The 21,353-nt window shown below is 40.1% G+C and overlaps 2 protein-coding genes across 2 annotated transcripts; one reads left to right on the top strand and one right to left on the bottom strand.

Annotated features, from left to right (window-relative positions):
• The first annotated feature begins 1,411 nt into the window (after nucleotides 1-1,411).
• On the top strand, nucleotides 1,412-6,198 carry traip (TRAF-interacting protein). The gene is made up of 16 exons (XM_067588250.1): nucleotides 1,412-1,623; nucleotides 1,806-1,924; nucleotides 2,015-2,072; nucleotides 2,177-2,260; nucleotides 2,387-2,426; nucleotides 2,514-2,641; nucleotides 2,763-2,857; nucleotides 3,122-3,235; nucleotides 3,350-3,437; nucleotides 3,566-3,655; nucleotides 3,741-3,829; nucleotides 3,930-4,085; nucleotides 4,267-4,312; nucleotides 4,401-4,505; nucleotides 4,600-4,650; nucleotides 5,558-6,198. Exons 2-16 carry the CDS (start codon nucleotides 1,827-1,829, stop codon nucleotides 5,663-5,665), a joined length of 1,350 nt encoding a protein of 449 aa, XP_067444351.1. The 5' UTR covers nucleotides 1,412-1,623; nucleotides 1,806-1,826; the 3' UTR covers nucleotides 5,666-6,198.
• On the bottom strand, nucleotides 5,912-21,193 carry grm6b (glutamate receptor, metabotropic 6b). Its single transcript, XM_067588248.1, has 11 exons — nucleotides 20,787-21,193; nucleotides 18,907-19,499; nucleotides 14,969-15,185; nucleotides 14,084-14,219; nucleotides 13,754-13,908; nucleotides 13,259-13,399; nucleotides 12,966-13,166; nucleotides 12,037-12,176; nucleotides 10,715-11,338; nucleotides 10,325-10,636; nucleotides 5,912-7,872 (listed from the first exon to the last, which is right to left on the bottom strand). Exons 2-11 carry the CDS (start codon nucleotides 19,441-19,443, stop codon nucleotides 7,633-7,635), a joined length of 2,703 nt encoding a protein of 900 aa, XP_067444349.1. The 5' UTR covers nucleotides 19,444-19,499; nucleotides 20,787-21,193; the 3' UTR covers nucleotides 5,912-7,632.
• Between the last annotated feature and the right edge of the window lie 160 nt (nucleotides 21,194-21,353).

Here is a 21,353-nt window from a genome sequence, read left to right as displayed (position 1 = left end):
TGCATTAGGTCATTTGTGCTGTTATTTATTTATTTATTTAATCTTGATGGTGCATCCAAGTCACTTGGCTAGTCGCAAAATTAAACAAGGAAATGTGTGATGATAAATTTTAGCTTCTTTGATGAAAACATCATAAGTTTTAAATAAATTCACCGTTTCCACTTTTGAATAACTAACTAATGCATTGAAATTACCTTGCGAGACAGCTGGATTCGCAAGATCACGACATCACGCAAAAACCACCTTGCAAGTTATTTTTAAATTGATGGACGTGGAGTTATTAAATTGACATTACTTTTCATCTGAACTCTTACTATTATTATTTTCTTTATGTTGTATGTTCTATGTCATTAATACTGTTGCACTTTGAGTTTCACTATAATGAAAAGTTTGGTACTAATCAAATGTACCATCATTATTATTATTATTATTATTATTATTATTATTATTATTATTATTATTATTATTATCATTATTATTATTATTATTATTATTATTATTATTATTATTATTATTGAAATGTGTCCGCGTATACGAGGAGCCCCTGAACGCACCGTGTGTTTGAACGTACAGCGGGGTGACGTGTCGTGCCAAAAAGTGATCGTCCGCCACTGATTGCCGTCCGCGGGAGCGCGCGCAACCTATTAAAGCTGTAGCCCAGTTTATATACGTCTACAGCTGCTTTTATCTGTCATAACGTGCAAATACACATAATTTTATGTCCGTGGTAATATCAAAGCAAACAACCTTTCAGTCACACGGTAGGAGCTGCAATCACTTTTTGGCGAGTGGAAAACTGGTAAAAAGGACTTAGTGGGCTATAATCATTAAAATGTAACACTCATGAATTAAACCAAGTCATTCTGAGGCATAAATAACCTTTGTTGCAATCACTTTTTGGCAAATGGAAAGCTGCCTTTTATGAGTTGTAATTGGTCTATTGCTGCTTGACTCAATATTTAAACTGGTAAAAAGGACTGCACTGGTTATAATCTGTGGCACAGAGAAGATAAAATAATGCTGAGTTATAAGTATAATGCAAAAGAGATCATTTCTTTATTGTATATATAACCCATTCATGATTCATGTTGATTACAGTCTAGTTTCCAAATATAGATCTAAACAAGGATATTAGACATACCAAACACATCGGAAACAATATTGCCTATAATCACATAAATGGCATGCTTACTTACTTTATAAACTACAAACACTTCTTTGGCAACCACAGTTGTGACTATTCAGTTATGAGAAAAGTTGAAGTTTCACAAAGACACACCTTTGCTATTACCACGGTCATGAAGTTATGTGTATTTGCACGTTATGACTGTTTGATCCATATAAAAGCGTAGGTGTATCGGAACTGGACTATGAAGCTTTAACAGGCTGCGCGCGCTCCCGCAGACGATCAATTTTTGTTCCCACGGGCTCCTGAACGCACCGTGTGTTTGAACGTACAGCGGGGAAACAGCAGCGATGGAGCAACTATTGTGTTTGTGTTAGCAAGCCAAGTTCTGTCTGAGAGAGTCAGCATAACTCCGTTAAAATGACACATTCATACATATACAGAAAAGACTGATTGAAGATGCTCGATTTCGCGCTGTAACTGAACGTCTTTATTTGGTAAGTATGACGACTGTTGATAAGGCAGCTAACGTCAGCCATAGCTAGCTAGCATGGCGTTAGCTCATGTTAATGTTACAGCTTCAGCTAAAGCTATACACACGAACACAGGTACTCTGAAATAATAACACAGGTTGTACGTTAAGAAGTTTACTTAATAGGCTTTTCTGTGTGCTTAACAGGGTGATTTTTGTGGCACAAAAATGCCTATCCGAGCATATTGTACAATATGCTCCGATTTCTTCGATCACTCCAGAGATGTTGCTGCCATCCACTGCGGACACACTTTCCACTATGAATGGTAACTTGTTAGAGAAAGTCAACAATACCACTCACATTTTTGTCACGTTTTAAATGGCTAATTGTTCCCTTTATCTTCTCCTGCTATCAGTCTTCTTCAGTGGTTTCAGACAGCCCCCACAAAAACATGCCCACAATGTCGGAAACAGGTACAGTATGCATACACATGTTAAATAAACTGTTGCACAGTGCAAAGACTGGACCGACTAGACAAAGAGGAAAAACTTAAGACACTGTTGTGCTCTGTGTGTAGGTCAGCACCAGGCACATTATCAGCAAGCTGTACTTTGACATTGGTGGAGAGGAGGAGGGCACGACGGACCCAGAAAGCTTGCAGGTACAAATTACATCACCTAAATAATACATGAATTTGATATTCAAGGTTGTTACTGGGACACTGTTTGAGCAGAATTAATTTCTGATATCATATTTTTGGTTCTCACTGTCTTTCTCCCTTCCTTAGAATGAGCTTGATCGAATGAAGGCCCTCTTAAGTTCTAAAGGTAAGATTCGTAACTGTTGTGAGATGATGCTGGTTGATCGTGAAATGTAGACGGCACTAGTTCATTATCTGTCTGATCAATTGGTAGAGAGAGACTGGCGGGACAGACAGAAGGTGGTGGACAGTTTGAAGGACACAGTTGACAAGCAGAGGAGAGACCTGGACAGTGTGCGGAAAGAGATCATTGAAAAGGAGATGCTCTGTTCTGCTCTCAGAGTAAGCCATCTGTTCCTCATCATTTAAACCCATTTTCTGTGCTGACTCATCTCCCATGTAATCTCTGAGATGGTCCAATGCATTTATTTGTTTTTCATTTATTTAATTTGCCCTCTCACAGAAACAAATGACATACCTGGAGACACAACATAATGATGCTCAGGCTGCCAAGGAGGAGGCCCGCAGACTCAGGACCAAAATGAAAACCTTTGAAAGGTATTAAATAAGTATTTTCATATTTACACTTCTAAGTACAGCCACATTTTGATCATCACAATATATGCTGCAAGTGTACTGGGAAGGAAAACTGTTTTAGATTGTCTTGAGTACCTTAATATTGATGGAATAAAGCTACTTTGGGGCGGCTGGGGCTCAGCTACTTAGCTAGTATGACAATATTGTTATTAATATCACCCAGTTTCACTTTGCACTGTCTTCTTGCTTCCTAAATGTTCACTAATGCTGTTTGTTTGGCTCCAGTCTGGATGTGTTGTTACAGGGCCAGAGAGCAGATGTGGAGTCCATGATCAGGGATATGGGTGTCAGTCAGGCTGCTGTGGAGCAGCTCTCCATCTACTGCATCTCCCTCAAAAAGTAAGGAGCCCAAGTCCTGTTGGCCTTAGAAGTGACACATCATTTTCAAAGTCGGAGTGTCAGTCATCATTAATGTGATTTTCCCTGTTATCTCCTCTTTTTTTCTCTTTTTAGAGAGTATGATAATTTAAAGGGAAGCCTTAAGTCTTCAAATGACATGTGTGAGAAGCTGAAGAGAGAAGTGCTCACATCAAACAACAAGGTAACTTTGTTTTGATAAGTCACTAATCATAGAAAAGCACACATCAACACTCTGAGGAATCAATTCATGAATGCACATTGAATGTCTGAAAAAAAAAAAAAAAATTTTTTTTTTCTTTTCCATTTTAGTTACAAAAAGCCACAAAGGAGGTGAATCAAAGTAAAGACGATATGAAGTCTCTGCAGAATGATCTGGCCAATGCTGACAAAGAGATCACTGTAAGGCAGAGCCAACAAAGTTGCTTCTATTTTAAATATCAGAGGAATCCATCTTTGTGATGCCTGTATGCATATCTGTCCACAGAGTCTGAAGAAGAAGGTGGAGTTTCTTCAGAAGACTCTGAGCACGCCAACACGGACAAATGAAGCCCTCAGTCGGCTTGTCTTTGAAAGGTCAGCCGCTGGACCGTTCTTCTAACACTTTTATGTATCTTTCATGAAAACATGAGCCATGTTTGGATTTACTGATGAGGTTTCTCTGCCTACCTGTCAGCCCGGCTCCAATGGAGCTGAAAAAGCCTCACCTCCACCAGCCTGCAGACAGCGAGGACATTGACCTCAACATTACCTATGACATCACGACCCCAGATGATATGGCTAAAAGACCGGCGCGGGTCCCATCCAAGAAGATGCGTCTTGACCCTCCAGTGTAAGTTTTATGCGGCTCATTGTTGGAGTGCGTGAGTCTATCTGTTGTAAAGTGGTTATGGTAGCTCAGATGGCTGAATTGAGTTGTGTGTTCAAATCTGGCAATGTCAGATATTGTCTTTGTATACTAATGAATTAAATAGAAACAGTAAAAATAGTATTTAAAATGCCTCATTTTTCAGGTCATCTGTGTCCAAACAAAACGAGAAAACTTCATCTTTAATCAAGGTAAGTTTTTTAATCGGTATCAACAAGGTCCATTTCCAAATCTGGTGTACATGTAACAGCATTTTTTTTTTTTTTTTTCGTACCTCAGGCTCGAGATGAGGATGTATCCATGGATCCATTTTTGAGGAACTCCCTCCTCTTCAGAAAGAAGACTTTTGGTAGCATGTTGGACCCTCAGAGGAAGCCTGGAGCTGTATGTACAACACAACCTGCACTTCATGTCTGATGTTTTGATATGTCATTTGTCCATTTAGTGGTTTGATGAATGAAAATGTTTCCCATTTCAGGTGAGAACTGGTTATGATGGATTAGGAGGACGAACTAAATTCATCCAACCTGTATCCTTTTTCTCTGTCTTGTTGATTATGCGTTAAACAAGTCTTTCTAATTTTGATCATTGACGGCAGAGCTGTTCTTTTTTTACCAGTTTTTGTGTTGAATATTCATCTTTGCTGTATTAGGACTTACATTTTGTGGAATATTGATCCATATAAACTGCCTAATTATATGTAATAGCACTGTAAATAAGCTTCAGGACATTCAAACCTGACATTCAACAATATTTAAAGCTTCACTAATCAATATTTTTGTATAAATAATGGATCAAATGACTGTGTGATATGAAAGGTGTTGCTCGTCGTAATGAACACACAAAGAATTACCACCCTGCACTTTCTTTTAGCTGGACCAAGCTTTCACGGTCTTTTTTTAGCACATTGTTCTGATTTTTTTGGCCTGCAACTACACTCTCATCAACCTTGTTACCGGTCACAGCAGGTAGCTTTTTTCAGCAAGAAAGCTCTAATTAATCTGCCCAGCATCAAAGGGATGATAAGAATGAGAATTTAGCAACACGCCGGTGAACACAGTGAAGCATCAAGCTACTAAAGAGAGCAAAAGCAGAACGAAATGAGAGTTCATATTGGACTTAACATCCACCAGGTGGCAACAAGTTAACTCCAAGAAATGTTAATGTATCTGCTGGATGCGTAAATAGACAGTTGTTTCAGAACAACTTGATGAGATGTCAATGTTTTGTTTTGTTTTGATTTTGTTCCACTGCCATCAAGTGGCAAAATCAATCAATTAATACAGCTTTAAATAAAAATGCAATTATTTACCATATTAGTTTTGGACAATTCTGGGTGTCAGAGAAAAGTCCTCCAAAAATGATAAAATGATCAGGACAGATAAAACATCTGTAACCTAAACTGCATAATTCCTTAACCAAGCACTGCACTTCAGTCTCCTTTAGCAGAGATTCGCCCACTGATGAAAGCTAAAAGGAAAAAGGTGACGAGGCCTCCACCCAAGATTGCCACTTGCCTGACTTTGGACAGCTTCCTTGAGTAAATGTTGAAGACCTTCTCCCCGGTAGTCGAGGCAAAGGTCAGGACGTTGCATGTGAGGAGGCATGTTTATGCCGCTCCGAGAACCAGCCTGGCAGCGGCTCTGCCACTCGGCGCCAAACAGAACTTTCAAACTGCATTTAGAAGCAGTAACTGACCTCCTACTTGACAACAGATGCTGAATTTTTGATGACATCACCGAACTTGCTGTACATTTCTATTTGTTTTAACGTGAACTTGTATGTGGTGATTGTGTTTAACCCTCAGCCAGCTTTTTCTTGCTGATAGTATGTCGTAGTTATGTGGGTGTCTGTATGTGTTTGAGACAAACTAGATATATGAGCGCTCTATTATGTCATCGAATGTTTATCACTGATACATCTTGCAGTAAAAGTTATTTGACTCTATACTTCGAAAAATAATCTGTTATTTTTCGCACTAACGCCTACATGTGTATATAATGGAGGTATTTTTTTTGTTTTAATGGTATTGCCAGATGTATACCAACTCAAATAATAAACAATATTTTTTTATTAAGGTTTGTGTGGGGTCTACAAACAATTCCCTCTTAACTGTGCTTTTATTCACAAACATTTCACTGAGGTGGGCTCTCCTGCAGAGGGCAGTACAAACACTGTTTTCTCACATGAGGATATGGATCTCCTGCAATGTGAGGAAACATGCACTGCACAGGGTAACTGCTGGATCCATTTGTATTGAAAAGGCTGCGCCTGTATAGAAGGAGATCCCCTAGAAAAAAATGTTACTCAAAACACCTTCAGTAAAACCTGAGTTGTACATTGAGATCAAGTAGCAAAAGGTGCACTGCAAATAATATACTGGCAAAGATGAGAGTGTTGTTAATTCAGCCTCATGTTTGCAGAAGTGCAGATTATCAAGTGAAGCTTTCTAATAAGGTTTCCATGCATGAACCTCACAGCAGCCTGTGTGTGATTTTGGCGTGTTGCCATTCAAACTGGCCTTGAGCAGATCACTTGATATTTTCACAAACAATTTGGGGAAATGCCAAACATTGTTTTGCAATGTGGAGAAAAGTACCAGGTAGAACATAAATATCCTGTTCACAATCACTCGTATCCTGTTTGAACCCTTAAATTAACAGTCACTACAATGAAAACCAGTTTGTACCATCATGATTGCATACATTACACTAATTCAAATGAAATGCTTTGTTGCATCAGTGGTTGTATATTGATTTTCTGTGAGTGATCACGGTTATGTGATTATTGGATCTTCCCAGGGGAACTTTTCAGAATCAGTGACAGGACATGGTGGTGCATTTTTAAAAGTGACTTCCTTCCAGTGCAATCAGAAGAAAAGTTCAGAGTCACAACACCCCGTACAAACAATATTTCAAAACATTCATGTACACGTAAAACACACAATCCATGCAGTGCTTATGGAGCCAGTAAACAATATGTTTCATTGACCTCGAGGGATTCCACATACATGTACATCTTCCTGTAGGGCAAAGGTCGCCATTTAAGCTCATCTTTTTTTTCTTTTTTTTTTTCCTAAACAGCATTTCCCAGGGAGAATTACAACTAACAATACCTCCATGTCAAGTTGAGGTGTATATGTGGATGTTGTTACAAAAGAGAAAAAAACTTCAGTGTTGCTAGCAGTCCATTCAGTATGGCTCAACATCCTCCCAGTGTCCTCCTTATGTGAAAAGCAATTTTTTTTTCCATCATATTTTCTGTTTCCTTTCGTGCTTCTTTCCAGATTTTGTAGCTCTGAGTTCTCTAAATAGGTGTAAAAAGAAACAACATCCAGGAACGTCTTTGCTGGTTTCTCAATCCATGTTTCTTACTTAAAGGGGAGAAGAAAAACAAACAATCCAGCAAAAAAACTAAATGCTGATTTTTTTTTCTCACTGATCAGTGAGGCAATGTGGGCATCAGTGACATTAGGTGATAAATACATGAGCCCAGTTTCATCTTTGTTGCTTCACTGTGATCTGTCCGGCTCGATCTTGGACTCTCCGTTCTGTTTGTCGTTGGACTTGGTGGACAGGTGCGTGGACACGGTGGCCGCCTGCACTACGGCTTTGAAGCTGCGCTTTCTCTTCTGGACGTTCTGCTCCGGGTGGAAGATGATGACGTAGACCTTGGGGATGTAGAGCATGCCCAGTGACACGGTGGCGCTCAGGCTCATGGACACTGTCAGGGTGGTGGTCTGGATGAACATCTGTAACAGAAACACGGCAGGTCAGAAAGACCTGGTTACAGTTCCTGAGAAAATAATTGATAGATTTCTGAACGTTGACTGCTGAGTATCATTCATGATCCATCAGTGTGTGTCAGTAAATAATTCATATTATTATGCACAGGTTCAAGAAAAGAGACTATATGTGATCTCACCAGTTGTCACAATGCAGTCTTTACAATTTTCATTCTAAAGCACAGGAGACAGTGTTTTTCCCCTGATGAATGATTTATGACTTGGTATATGTAGTCAGGAAAGGAGACTCTATTTATGGCCTTTGACCACGTCTACTCTCTGTTGCTCTTCCTCTATTGCAAATCCAACAGTAATAATGAGAAGTGACTTCTCATGAGATCCGCCTCTAATAAATTATGAACTCATTATTCAAGGAAACTGTATGTGTCATAAATAAATCATCCCATATATGCCATAAATAAGATATACAGTATTTGTGCCTTAAATAAGTTATAAATTGTATACTACCCAGCACATATCACATATATATCAGCAGCAGCAGCACATCCTGGTGTCTAATGTCCATACAGTTTCTTTTACCATCCTTGTCTGCTTTTTATCCTTCCCTCTCAGTGATCTCTCCATGTCTATAAGGAGCTGTGGTGTTTTATGAGCAAAGTGCATTGTATTTCTGTGGTTATGGCCCGAGGCGAGCTGAGAGACACAGTGAATGGTTCTTCCATATGCAAATACAGACATGAAGCAGGTGGTAGAAGGTAGATGTGCTCGCCTGCACATGGTCCTGCACATGATGGCAGCATAACAGCCGCTATTTTCATGAGCCAGACAAAAGTTGGGCTCTATATTTAGATATTTTTTCTGAGTGATGATTAATTGAATGGGATGGCTGAATTGGTCTAGGAGGAGTCCCTACCGTCCCTCAGCTCATCTGACCTCCTTTCTCTCCCTCTTTTTCTTAATTCACTTCATTTCCATTCGGAGGAGGTGAAAAGACTTTGAAAGCACCTCAGGCTTTAATTGTTTCAGCCTGACTGATTCTTAATACAGCTCTCTATTAGTCAAAGCATATCTCTGTTTTTCAAATTCTCCCCCAACAGTCTCGTACTTTGTGACGGCAGAAATAGCCCACAAGCTAAATTAAACTCTGCCTTTCAGTACAGTGGAGGCAGGATGTCCTGTGAATACAGCAGGAAGCAAATATGGTATGACAGGCAACAAACTCAGATTTCACTCTAAATATCCGAGGGATTCTGTCACTCTCTTACTATTAGTGTGTTATCGTGTGTTGCATAATTTGTGATTCACCTCAAAACCACTAGCATGTACATTAATATATAGGATGTACAGTAAAGATCCTTGCAATTGATCATAAAGAATAAAATGTGATGATATTTAACGTGACATAAAATGAAGGACTTAACAACTTTACAAACTAATTTATTAGCCAATCAATTAATAGATCGTACTAATAATGACTTGATAATTAACTGGACAATAAACGCAGGGATTAACAAAAGACTGGGTGGCAGAATTAATTTCTGTCAGAATTAATTAAGTTGCACGCGTGGTAACACCGCCTACACATTCAGGTGATGGGGGCTCTTGTTTTTTTTCCAACTTTTCTGAGAAAGAGAAAATAATCTGCAAATTAAACATTGAATGAAATAATTATTGCAGATGTAGCAATCTATTTTTTAATTGCTCTAATTATCAATTCATTTCCGTAGTAATTTATGAATTAATTATTTATTATGAATGTTATTTTCATCTATTCTTTCATGGATTTATTTATTCATTAATTGTAAATCATTTTCACTTTTTTGTCAAATTAAAAAGTTTGATATTGACAGTGGTGAAAGAAGTATGGAGATATTTTAATGAAGTAAAAGCAGTAATACTACATTATAAAAATACTACATTACAAGTAAAGTCCTGCATTTATAATACATGTTAGAAGCAAAATGTACAAAGTATAAAAAAGGAAGTGACTCCTGTAAAAATGTTATTCTATATTACTGGATTATTATTATTGATGCATTAACGTGTAAGCAGCATTTTAATGTTACAGCTGGTTGAGGTGGAGCTAATTTTAACTAGTTAATATACTATTTGGCAGTTCAGTCTGTAAATACATCATATTTTAGAAGTTGCTCATGTTTTGTATGTAAAATTTTTCTTTTTTCCCCTAACTTCCCTCTGAAATGTAGTGAGTAGAAGAATAATGTAACATAACATGAAAAGTACGCAACTAGAATACCTCAAAATTGCACTGAAGTACAGTGCTTGATTTAATACCTGATATAATTGTTGATGGATTCAGTTTTTCATTTGTAAAATCTTGCATCCATCCCTATTTTTATTGTTCAAAAAATTAAATATCAGTTTATGAGCATTTGCAAAGCCCTTGGATTACAGACGAAGTGACCAGTATTGCCTTTGAAAATACTGAATTTCCCACCTTCTCGGTAGACTGTGCAGTGCCAAAGAAGATGGGTACAAAGGCCAGCCAGATGATGCAGGTGGTGTACATGGTGAAGCCAATGGGCTTGGCCTCATTGAAGGTCTCAGGAACTCCTCTGCTCTTGATGGCGTACACCGTGCAGGTGATCATCAGGACGATACTGTAGCTCAGACACAAGATGAGCGACAGGTCAGACATGTCACACTTGAGGACCCCGCGAGCAAACTCTGGGTTTGGAGGCTTCTGCTCCTCGTAGTCGATGATGGTGTGGGGGGGCATCACACCAAACCAGATGAACACCCCGAGTAACTGTAGAGAGAGGAGCGCTCGTTAGAGTGTTACAAAGGATCTGACTGTTCTCTGTAGAAGAAGCACATACACGCTTACCTGCACTGAGATGAGTATGAAGGTGATAATCAGCTGAGAGGTGGGGCTGATGAACTTCGGAGGTGTGACCGACTTCTTGCCCTGTTCAAAGATGCGGTAGATCCGGTTCGTCTTTGTGAGCATGGCGGAGTAGCTGATGCTCATGCCGAGCCCCAGCAGTAGCCTGCGGAAGGCACACACGGCCACACTGGGCTCTGCAATCATGAGGAAGGTGATGAGGTAGATGAGGAAGATGCCCGTCAGCAACACGTAGCTGAGCTCTCTGCCGGAGGCCCGGACGATGGGCGTGTCGTTGAAGCGGATGAAGGTGACGATGACCCCAGAGGTGGCCAGGATGCCCAGGATTGCCAAGAAGACAGGGATGATGGCCCAGGGAGAGCTCCACTCCAGTTTGATGATGGGCGTGGGCCGGCAGCCTGTACGGTTCTTCAGAGGTCTCATGTCAAAGGGGCACATGTCGCAGTTGAACTCGTCCAGCAGGTACTGGTAGCCATCACAGAGCTCGCAGTGCCAGCAGCAAGGGACGCCCTTCACCATCTTCTTCCTCTCACCAGACTCGCAGGGGAAACTGCACACCGACTCGGGGACCTTGCGATCACCGCCTGACCACTGCATCTCCTCTGGCTGGGATGGATTTACAAACACACACACACACACACATTTGTAATACTATAGTTGACATATAGTAAGCACAGACTAAGACTTTGAGAAAAGTGCTATTGAAGGAACCACAAACTAAGAGAAGAATGAACATGATACATTGATGAATGTAAAGGAATAATGTAACATTTTCGGAAATAACCTTATTTGTTTTCTTGCTTGAGAGTTAGATGAGAACACTCATGTCTGTACGCCTACTATGTAGCTGGCTAGGGCCAACAGCTGTTTAGCTTAGCATAAAGACTGGAAACAGGAGGAAACAGCTAGGCTGTCTCTTGCCAACTCCAGGAAGTTACTGTGCCTAGTGTAGAAATAGTCTGGCACACGTAAAAAAAAAAAAAAAAACAATTCTCACACTTTGGATTTTGTACACATTCAATAAAAGAGATTTAATATGTTAATTAGTAAGCTTTAGAGGTGCAGGTGGGAAAATTTAGTGACCTTTGGGTAAAGTCAGGCAAGCGTTTCTGTTTCCAGTCCTTATGCTAAACTAAGCTAAGCTAAATGGCTGCTGGTTCTAGCTACATACATGTAGTTAGCCTACAGACATTACGGTTTTATCACTCTTCTCATCTAACTCTTGGCAAGAAAATGAATAAGCGTATTTCTCAAAATTTCAAACTGTTTATTTAAAGTTCAAGTTGACCAAAAGCAATATTTACATTGAGTCGTAGGTGGTTTGTCCATTGGCCAATAACCCTGTAGCCAGGGTTGCTGACATTCGACAGTTGATACTGGAAGATGTCATATCGACCAGGAGCGTCTCCATTCTCATTGAACATCACACCTGTTCCTGCACTGCCTGTTTGTTGGAGACAGAGTTTTAATGACCTGTGTGCTATCAAAAACAGCAAAGAAGTGAGTCAGGGGGGACGAGGAATACAAACTCTCTAAGCTGGAAACATGCACCTCCATCTTTAGTGGCAGAGAAAACACCCACATGCTGTTGAATACAGCTTGTGTTTGCTTTCTTCAGTCTTGTGCAGTCATGGGAAAACTGAGTGCAAGATGCTCTTTAGTGAAGGCTCTCCTCCACGCATACGGTCTTTCAGTGCACTCTGCTCTGTTGCCCTAACGTGATTGAATGTTCCTCTCAGCTCCCTGCAGGCGCTCAATCAGAAAAATCTTCCATACAAGCCAAGGTCATCCAGCAAGAGGAGAGCAGTAAATAGGGTGCTTTCATAGAACACTTTTTTTTTCCTTTTGCCAAACTGACTTTTTTATGAAAGACTTGGATGAAAAGCAGGAGCGTTGTGTATAGGGAAGAGCGAGTAGGCAGCCCTAGGGAGGGGACGTGCTTTGAAGAAATGTGCTGTGTTCCATAGCTAGGTACATTAGCAGAAACATCTCAAGGCTTCCGTCGTCAAGCTGACCTCCCTTCTACTGTTTTCTTTTTAAATTTTTCTTCTTTTCAAATCTGCTGCAGCCATGGTGAGCAGTAGTAGAAAAGCAACATTTTTTCCAACATAAGTCCACCATCTTTCAAGGTTTTTCCTCCAAGAGAAATTAAAAGTTTGATTCATCAGAATCATGACACGTTATGAGCAAGATAAAAAAAAATAACCACACAGATTAAATGTTAACAGCTCACCATTGAAGTTGACAGAACGAATGTATTGGAGGAGCATCCGTCCTTCCACAGGGTCCATCTTCTCGCAGACACCCATGTAGCCAGGACACAGGTCCATATGCATGCTGTGCAAGGCGTGGGCCATGGCATATACAGCGTCAATCACAAACTGCACCTTGCCCTCCTGTTCGTACTGAGAATCTCGACTGATTCTTTCTTCACCTGGCGGACAACAAAAGTGTCATATAGGTGACAATGAAGAGACAGAACTGCTCAGAGAACATGTATCCCCTGTAACATTGTATCATACTTACTTGTACATTTTCTTCTACCAAGTTCATATTTGACACCAGGGCGAGTTAGTTTGCACTTGAAGTCGTCTTCCCAGAATTCTGCAAACCAGATGTTTCTTCTGTTGTTTTCCAGAGATCTCGAAGTGAAGTACTGGTCAAACCCTGAATCATATCACAAGAGGGTCGTATTTAATATATTGTGAAAATGGCACACATCTGTTGAAACACAGCACTCATATCATATCAATGTATCAGTAATCATACTATGCTAAGATCAGCAAAAAATATCTATTTCTTACGCATTGAATGATGGCTGTGTCTCAGTTTTTTCATTTATTCCACACAAGCCCTTTGAAGCATCAGTGACAAGGCAGAAATATCACTATCAGACGTATCAATCATTAATTTCCTTTATTTATTGCCTTGATATTGGACTCATCCATCAACGTCCAGTAGATATTCTGTTGCATCCAGTTGGTTAGAGTTAGATACTTTGATTTAATAAATTTTTCCTACCATCAATAGAGGCTCTTTTGGGCAGGATTGTGACTGCACCTTCGGCCACCTCCTCCAGGTCTTGAATGGGGGAGTTTTTGGCCCCCCAGCTGTCAGAGCCAACAAACAGGAAGTGACCTGTCAGGTTGGCCTTTTTGGCAGCCTGCAACACTCGCCTGGAAGGAGACAGATTACACTTCATCTCACCATTTCTAATTAAGTGTGCTTATCAAACAGGAAATGTAGGTGGTTGGATGCAGTCAAATACAATTATATATAAAACTGTGTGCACATTTCATCATCAGACTGATTTCCTTTCACTGATATGACGTGCAACAGAGCTTGACTAACTTGATGTCGTCCTCATTGGCAAAGATGATGACCCCGCGGGCGTTCGATGTCTCCATCAGTCTCTTGATGATCTTTTCAAACTCCCCTGGTCTAGGCTCTCTGGGAATCTTTATGGACTGTGCAATACACAGCCCTCCTGTGTCACACATATAGAAACATGTTGTCATTGCCATACTTTCTGGTTATCTCCCCTCTGTGCACAATATAATATCAACAATATCTACTACAACAACGTAGCCAGTATTGAAACTATGAACTATGTCTCCATGTCAACCGAATTTCAAGGCAGTTAATCTAATGATTGAGTCATTGAGACATTTGACTTTTGACATTTAACAGAACCACAAATGTCAACCTCATTGTAGCAAGGGGCCACCAAAATCATCAGGGTTCATCATCCGGGGACTGTGATTGTTTGTACAAGATTTCGTGCTGATTCATCTAGTAGATTTTGAAATATTTGACTGGAAAAGTGAAAATCTTTGACCTGTTGTGGTATTATAGAAAAAGTCTGATGATTACAACCTTCAGTAAGATTCATCGTCTGAAGACCCTGGATGTCTTTACAAAATTTCATGGCAATCCATCCAATAGTTAAGATATTTAAGTCCAGAAACAAAGTGATGATTGGCAGTGACATGTAAGATTGGCATTGCCATCCTTACAGAGATGAGCTGTCCAGCATTAACGATGTTTGATGATATGGAATTTGAACTCTAGTGACAGCAACTGAGCTTTTAAACCCACATGAGATGGTTATTTCTGTTTGCCCTGTTAGTCCTTGTGTATTAAGGGATTTTTAATGAGTGAGAACAACACAGCTTGATAAATGAATAATCCCTTATTGTCACAGAAGTGAATTCAAATCACAGACAGACACACAACCTGCTTCTCTGGATATCTGTTGGAAGGCATCAACGCCACTTTCTCCATAGTTGCCCTCGGAGGCCAGCGTGGAGACATAGTTCCAGCCCATGGCTTTGACAATGTCCAGCATAGCCTGGGCCTGGTAGGAGTCAGGCGGCACCACACGAGAGAAGAACTCATAGCGGCTGTTGTCGCTCAGCTCCGGGGCAGTGGAGGCATAGCTGATCTGGGGGATCTGAGACATACAGATGGGTCAGTGGTGACGAAAAGATTAGGTCAAGTGGAAAATATGAGCAGCACTGATTATTAGGCCAATATGAGAATATGTAGGTAAAAAGAATGACAGGGAGAGGCAGTGAACCATGCCAGAGCATGATGCACCACTTACTCACAGACAAAAACCTTAAGAGTGTCTGGCGTTCCACATTAATACTGTGAGCTGACAAGTTGCAGGACACTAATGTCCCAAAACTGCACTATCATAGAGAGCGTTCATCTCTTGAACAGCCTGTGTTCTCAGTAATTCTCAGAACTGAGACAAATTTGCATTGTGATCTGCACAGAGCTGATGTGCACTGAGGATATGGCCAACTTCACTGTGAAATACAGATGGTAGGAACCACAGCTGTAAAAGCATTTGTTTGGGAGGGAAAAAATGGATGAGAAGATTAATTTACTGGTGTGCTACTTCTTTAATGACACAGTTTATGTCAACGGTCTCAACCCTGACCCTGCTAATGCTGGTCCCCATGCGTGGCTTAACGTCGGGCCCTCTGGAGTGACGAGGAGAGAAAGGTAGACACAAGGGGTAGTGAAGGGAGAAGGAAAGAGGAGCGAGAGAACCATTTCACAGATTATCTGGAAGGATTATAGGGGTTTTAGTCAAATTACGTTAAGCACAGAGGGAGAGACAGAGATCAAGAGACTAGAAAAAGGTTAGCATTTCTCAGCTGTAAGCCATACAATATATTTAATTCTGATGGCTGCATGCAGCTTAAATTTGCTGCTCTCCGTTAACCCCATCAAGCTCTGGTCTTCCTTCCCTTTACAGACCATATCCTCAACTGGGGGTAAACTCTCCCGCCTCTGTTTGTGACTGACAAGTCCACTGAGTGACATATGACATCAGTGACCACGGGAGTCTGTGTCAGCGTCTCCATGGCCAATCAAATCAGTGTTTGCGTACAAATTTGTAATGAACAAGACAACATAATCCTTTCCAAATTAATCCCACAGAAAGCATCTGTACCAATTCACTCTCTAAAATCAATCAGCCGTATCAGTGACACAAGGATCCCCTTACAGCCCGGTCCTGCTGAGATCTCACACATCAGTAGGTGATTTAAAACTGTCCGTAGTATTCTAGGATCCAAGCCAAAGAGATTTGATTGTGACTTGATGTTCCTATTAAACATTAAGTCATAAGCATAAACATATTATACTACAAGGGTATAAGATAAAGAAATGATGACAAGCAAGAGCTTTTATGATTCTTGATTGGTGTATTATGATCAAATGTTTATAGTATTGTTTACTGTTTATTCAGTTTTCAAGTATTAAATGTGCCTCCAGTCACATCATGAAATTTTCAGGGAAACTAGATAACAGGATAAATGTTTTCCTTGCACCTGGCAGCAAACTTGAAATATTGAGGTTTGAGAAATTACAATTTAACATCACAGTCTGCCGTTGCTATGACTTCAGTGATGGAGTGCACTGAAATATTGGATGGCATTAATTAATAGCCATTATTCTGATCAGAGCTGCAACTAGTGATTATTTTCATTATCAAGTTTTTTGTTTTTGATTGATTGTTATATCTATAAAATATCAGAAAAACAGTTAAAAAAAAAAAAAAAAAAAATCCCAGTTATGTCTTAAATTTGCTTATTTTGTCTAATTATCAGTCAAAATCCCGAAGATATTCAATTTACAATTGTGTAAAACAGAGAAAAGCACCTTTATTAATAATCTGTTGATTGACTGATTAATTAATTGTTTCAGCACAAATTGGGAATTTCATAAAACCTTTGTGGAGAAAAGGTGCTGAATAAATATACAGTATGTGTTGTAATTGAACCAGCTCAATTGTAGATGTGTAATGATGTAAACTCCATAAATTGATTTAAAAATACACTATGTATTTTTTTTTTAAAATGTAAAACAGCCTTCATCTGGGCCAACAGTTTGTGCTCACCTCTTTCAAAACCAACTGACATGATAACAGTACGTCTTGCAGATGCTGAAACATCTCCTGCTGTAGTTAAGAGCAGATGTTCACTGTACACTATAGTGAACATCAGTCTAGAAGCATCCACAGTCCGGAGAGCAGCACATATGGACGGTGGGAGGAAACACACCATTTAGCTAAATCTACTCCACACCGGCCAGGCCACAAGTTGCTGTTATCCTGGAACCAATGTCATCCCGCTGCCCTGATGCTCTATTTTCAGCCCAGGGTCCTGAGCTGCTGAGAGGGGCTTAGTGGAGGTTGGGATCTATAATTCTGTAGTTAACATCTGCCCTGTATGCAAGCTGCTGCTCCTTGGCTGTCAGCTCACATCCTCATCATAAGGAATGCTGCAACAAGTAGCATCCAGGAAATGTTCTGATTTTTATTTGATTTTTTTATTTCTTTATCTCACAAATTCAGCTAATTCAACCCAGGTTGGTATTTATTTTTAGACATTTCTAGGTTTCTGGCAGACTATGTCAGTAAGGTGATGAGAACATGACATAATGTGGGATTTACACAGACTCAATGTCCCATCATCGCTATAAGCAGTGTAATCAATTATCAAAGGTCAATCATCTGTACAAAAAAAAAAAACCTCAACTGAACACATAACACGGATTAGCCTGCGGAGGCCACCTATGACAATAGATTTACAATCCAGTGAATTATACATCATTTAAAATGACCTGTTCCAAAATCATATCAGGTTGAATATGTGCTGAATGTGTGTCTCTGTGTAGCAGCAGTACAATGATAAGTGCAATATTACTATTATTAAGTATCTCAATGAGAGGATGTTATTAAGGTCCACATTATCATCTAAGAGGAGACTCATGAATAACATTCACACATGCAACTATATCTGCAGTGAGCTACATGAAGAATACAAACAAGCACAGATAAAGTTAAATAAGATAGAAGGTAAAAGTCTGAGCCAGTTTAATCGCTAAATCAATCTCAAAAGCAGAATTGTGTGTGTGTGTGTGTGTGTGTGCGTGTGTGTGTGTGTGTGTGTGTGTGTGTGTGTGTGTGTGTGTGTGTGTGTTCAGGCAGTTCCTTTTTCTGGGCAAAGCTGGTCACTGATATCACTAAATGATGTTAAACGTACAAAATACTGGGGACATATTCCTGAGTGTTGCACCTGTCGTGGCACAGTCCCAGCTGACTCACAGTTTGAAAATCATTCTCTAACTCAATGATTCCCAGTTGTTTTTGGCATGACCACTTAAAATGAAGCAATGCTACTTGTGACCCCTAATCACAGGTTTGGGGGGATGGGATTCATGTCGTTCACTTGAATGACAGTGTGGACATGGGTCATCAGGAGTTGGACCAAAGAGTGATTTTTACCTCTAGGATTATTTCATTTGAGGGACTTTTAAGAGGCCTGAAAAGGTGAAAGTATGTCAAAAAAAAAACAGACAAGATTAGAGAAAAGTCAGAAAAATAAACATAATTTTATACGACAGGATTGCATGATTTTCTTTCTTATCCCTTTAATCATCCCAGGGCTCCGTTAGATTTATTTTGAAACCCATAGGGGGTCCCGCCCCCCAGGTTGGGAACCACTGCTAACTCCTTTGTGAATAGATTAAAAGAGGAAGGGATAATGGCTTTCACCTGGTTTAACCTCATCAGCTTACTTACTGAAAAGAGGAGCTGTCCCAAATTTTTTGCCCTTTCACTTTTAAATGAAGAGAGTTAATAAAAGAAGGCTCACCGCAAACAGTCTGAGCACGTTAGCCACCATGATGGACACAGAGCTGCCAGATGCCCCGATCACCCCGACCACCCTCTCTGGTTTGGGGATGATTGGAGGCTCCCCATTTGAGCAGCGCACATCTGAGTTGTCCTTCTGGATCAGGGCCTGGACAAAGGTGAGTGACTGCTCCAGGGCGTAGGTATCTCTGGAGCAGGTGTCCAGGATCCGGGCCCCCAGAGTGATGTTAGGCAGCAGGTCTGGGTCGCTGTTGATCTGGTCCAGGGCGTACAGCATGGCCTCCAATCGATGGATCCCCTTTTCTCTCTTGATCTCCCCGCAGGGCACCCCAGCAGGCCCCCGCGAGTGCACCGGGAACAGCCCACCCAGTTTGATGTCACCCTCGATTTTGATGGATTGGGGCTGGTTGCCCTGCTGGGCCCATGAGCCCGGAATGATGCCCACCAGCAGCACCCACAGCAGCCCAGACCATATCCTGTATCTGGATGGTGTACAGAGCCGGCAGCACTGATGGGATGAGCGGGCATCTGATGTCATGATGATGACCAACAGAGGTACTGACAGCACCAGGCCACTCCCTCTACCTTTGACACCTGGAGAAAGTCAGAAAGGGGCTTTAAGGTCTGATTATCATCGCATCGTATTTTTGTATCATGTCCATCGTCGTTTTACAGAGAACAAGAAAACTGTCAAACTGCTGGCGTCACTCAGTCCCCAGTACTCCCCTTAAGTTTCCACTCACTGTAGGAGCTTTAAAGTTATATAAGCTTTACTTCCACAATGACCACATGACATTATAAGCTGTATTTTTGTTTGGTATATCACATCAATGAAGCCATATCAGAAATATTCAGAATCAGAGATATTTTTTAATGCTTACATTACATGATATTTTAAATTCTAGATGTCTTTATACAAATTTCCCTGTAATTCTGCATAAAATATTTTGTATCATTGGCATCTTCAGTAGGATTTTGTATATATAGAAATGAATATGTAGAAGTTTCTGTAGTTTTTCTTTTATCTTTTAAAGGGTTCTGTGGGTTTGAGCATTACCTCTGTACAATTTTCTTAAACTGCACCTGTAGTTCTGAAATAAACGTAAACATCTGTTTTGGTGTATTAGAACAGAGTTGAGAAAAAAATAAGAAAATAAAAATATCATATACTCTATATTATATTAAATTTCAATTATTTGTGTATATTATTTGAAGAGACTGTGTCTAAGGAGAAGATTTTCGACAGCACGGACAACGACTCAGAATGAATATTGGAAGCTTTTATCATGCAGAGCTGAGAGCCCATGATGGAAAACACTATAAATTTTGCAGAACAGAAAACATCAACTGAACCATTGCAGCATTTCATGCTCCAAAAGCTGGAGCAGGTTAATTATATCTGCATGAGGATCATGGACAAAATCCACTGTCACCATTCACACTAAAGCAGAATCATATCCAATGGAATGTAAAAATTAAATTGCTGAAAGCGCAAATTTATTTAAAAGTTTCCCAGCAGAATTTGGTCACTAGAAAAATATTTGAGTGTTTATGAACTAACTTGAAATTGTTGAAATCTTAAATCAAAATGTATAAATGTAACATGAATTAGACATACATATTGACAATTTACATGCTTACAGATTTACTTTCTTTTAAATTGCAATCCATTATTTATGATGCTGCATCTTTCTGTTTTTCTGTACCGCACTTGTGAAGTTGAGTTCATGGAAATCAGTTGAAAAGATTCTCAAAATCAATAAGATCCAAATGTGAATCAAAGCTGTATAATGCAGCACAACTTTTGCAGGTTGACAATTTTCCTCTTATTCCAGTCAACTTGCAAGTAGAAAAAAAAAATCATATAAAGGCACTTCTTACCTGCCCATTCTTCATTGAACAGTCTTGATTTTATCCATTACATGAGCTCTTCCAAACAGGCCTCCATCCATGGTGATTATATCTAGAGACAAGGCTCTCCTCTCCTCAACAAAAGTAAATCCTCTATCATCTCAGCCTGTGTGCACTCTCAAAAATAACTATAACCAGACTAAAAACAATGGTCTAAAAAACAAGTAGTTGTGATTTCTAAAAAAACAAAATGAAACACTGACTTTTGAGGCTTTAGGGTGTAGTATCATGGCAGAATGAGGGAAAAGTGGAAAAAAAGCGCAATATTACAGCAGTGAGATTCTACAAATCACTGCCAAATCCCTTAAAAGCTCTCTCTGTCTCTCGTTCTTTTCCCTCTGTGTGCATCTCTGTCCAGGCACTCCCCCCTCCTCACTCTCTCCCTCTCTTTCTCTCTGTTGAACCCTCTCCTCGCTCGCTCTCTCAGTGCACTAATGGCCACAGATTGGGATTATCATGCAGGCGTCTGTGAAGAAAGCACTAGGTGGACTAGCCCATATATTTTTTTTTTCATACAGCTGAACCAAATGCAGAACC

Source organism: Thunnus thynnus, chromosome 4 (genome assembly GCF_963924715.1).
Source record: "Thunnus thynnus chromosome 4, fThuThy2.1, whole genome shotgun sequence".
Lineage (NCBI taxonomy): Eukaryota > Metazoa > Chordata > Actinopteri > Scombriformes > Scombridae > Thunnus > Thunnus thynnus.
Note: the sequence above shows the minus strand (reverse complement) of the source record. Positions and strands in the feature narration are given on the sequence as shown.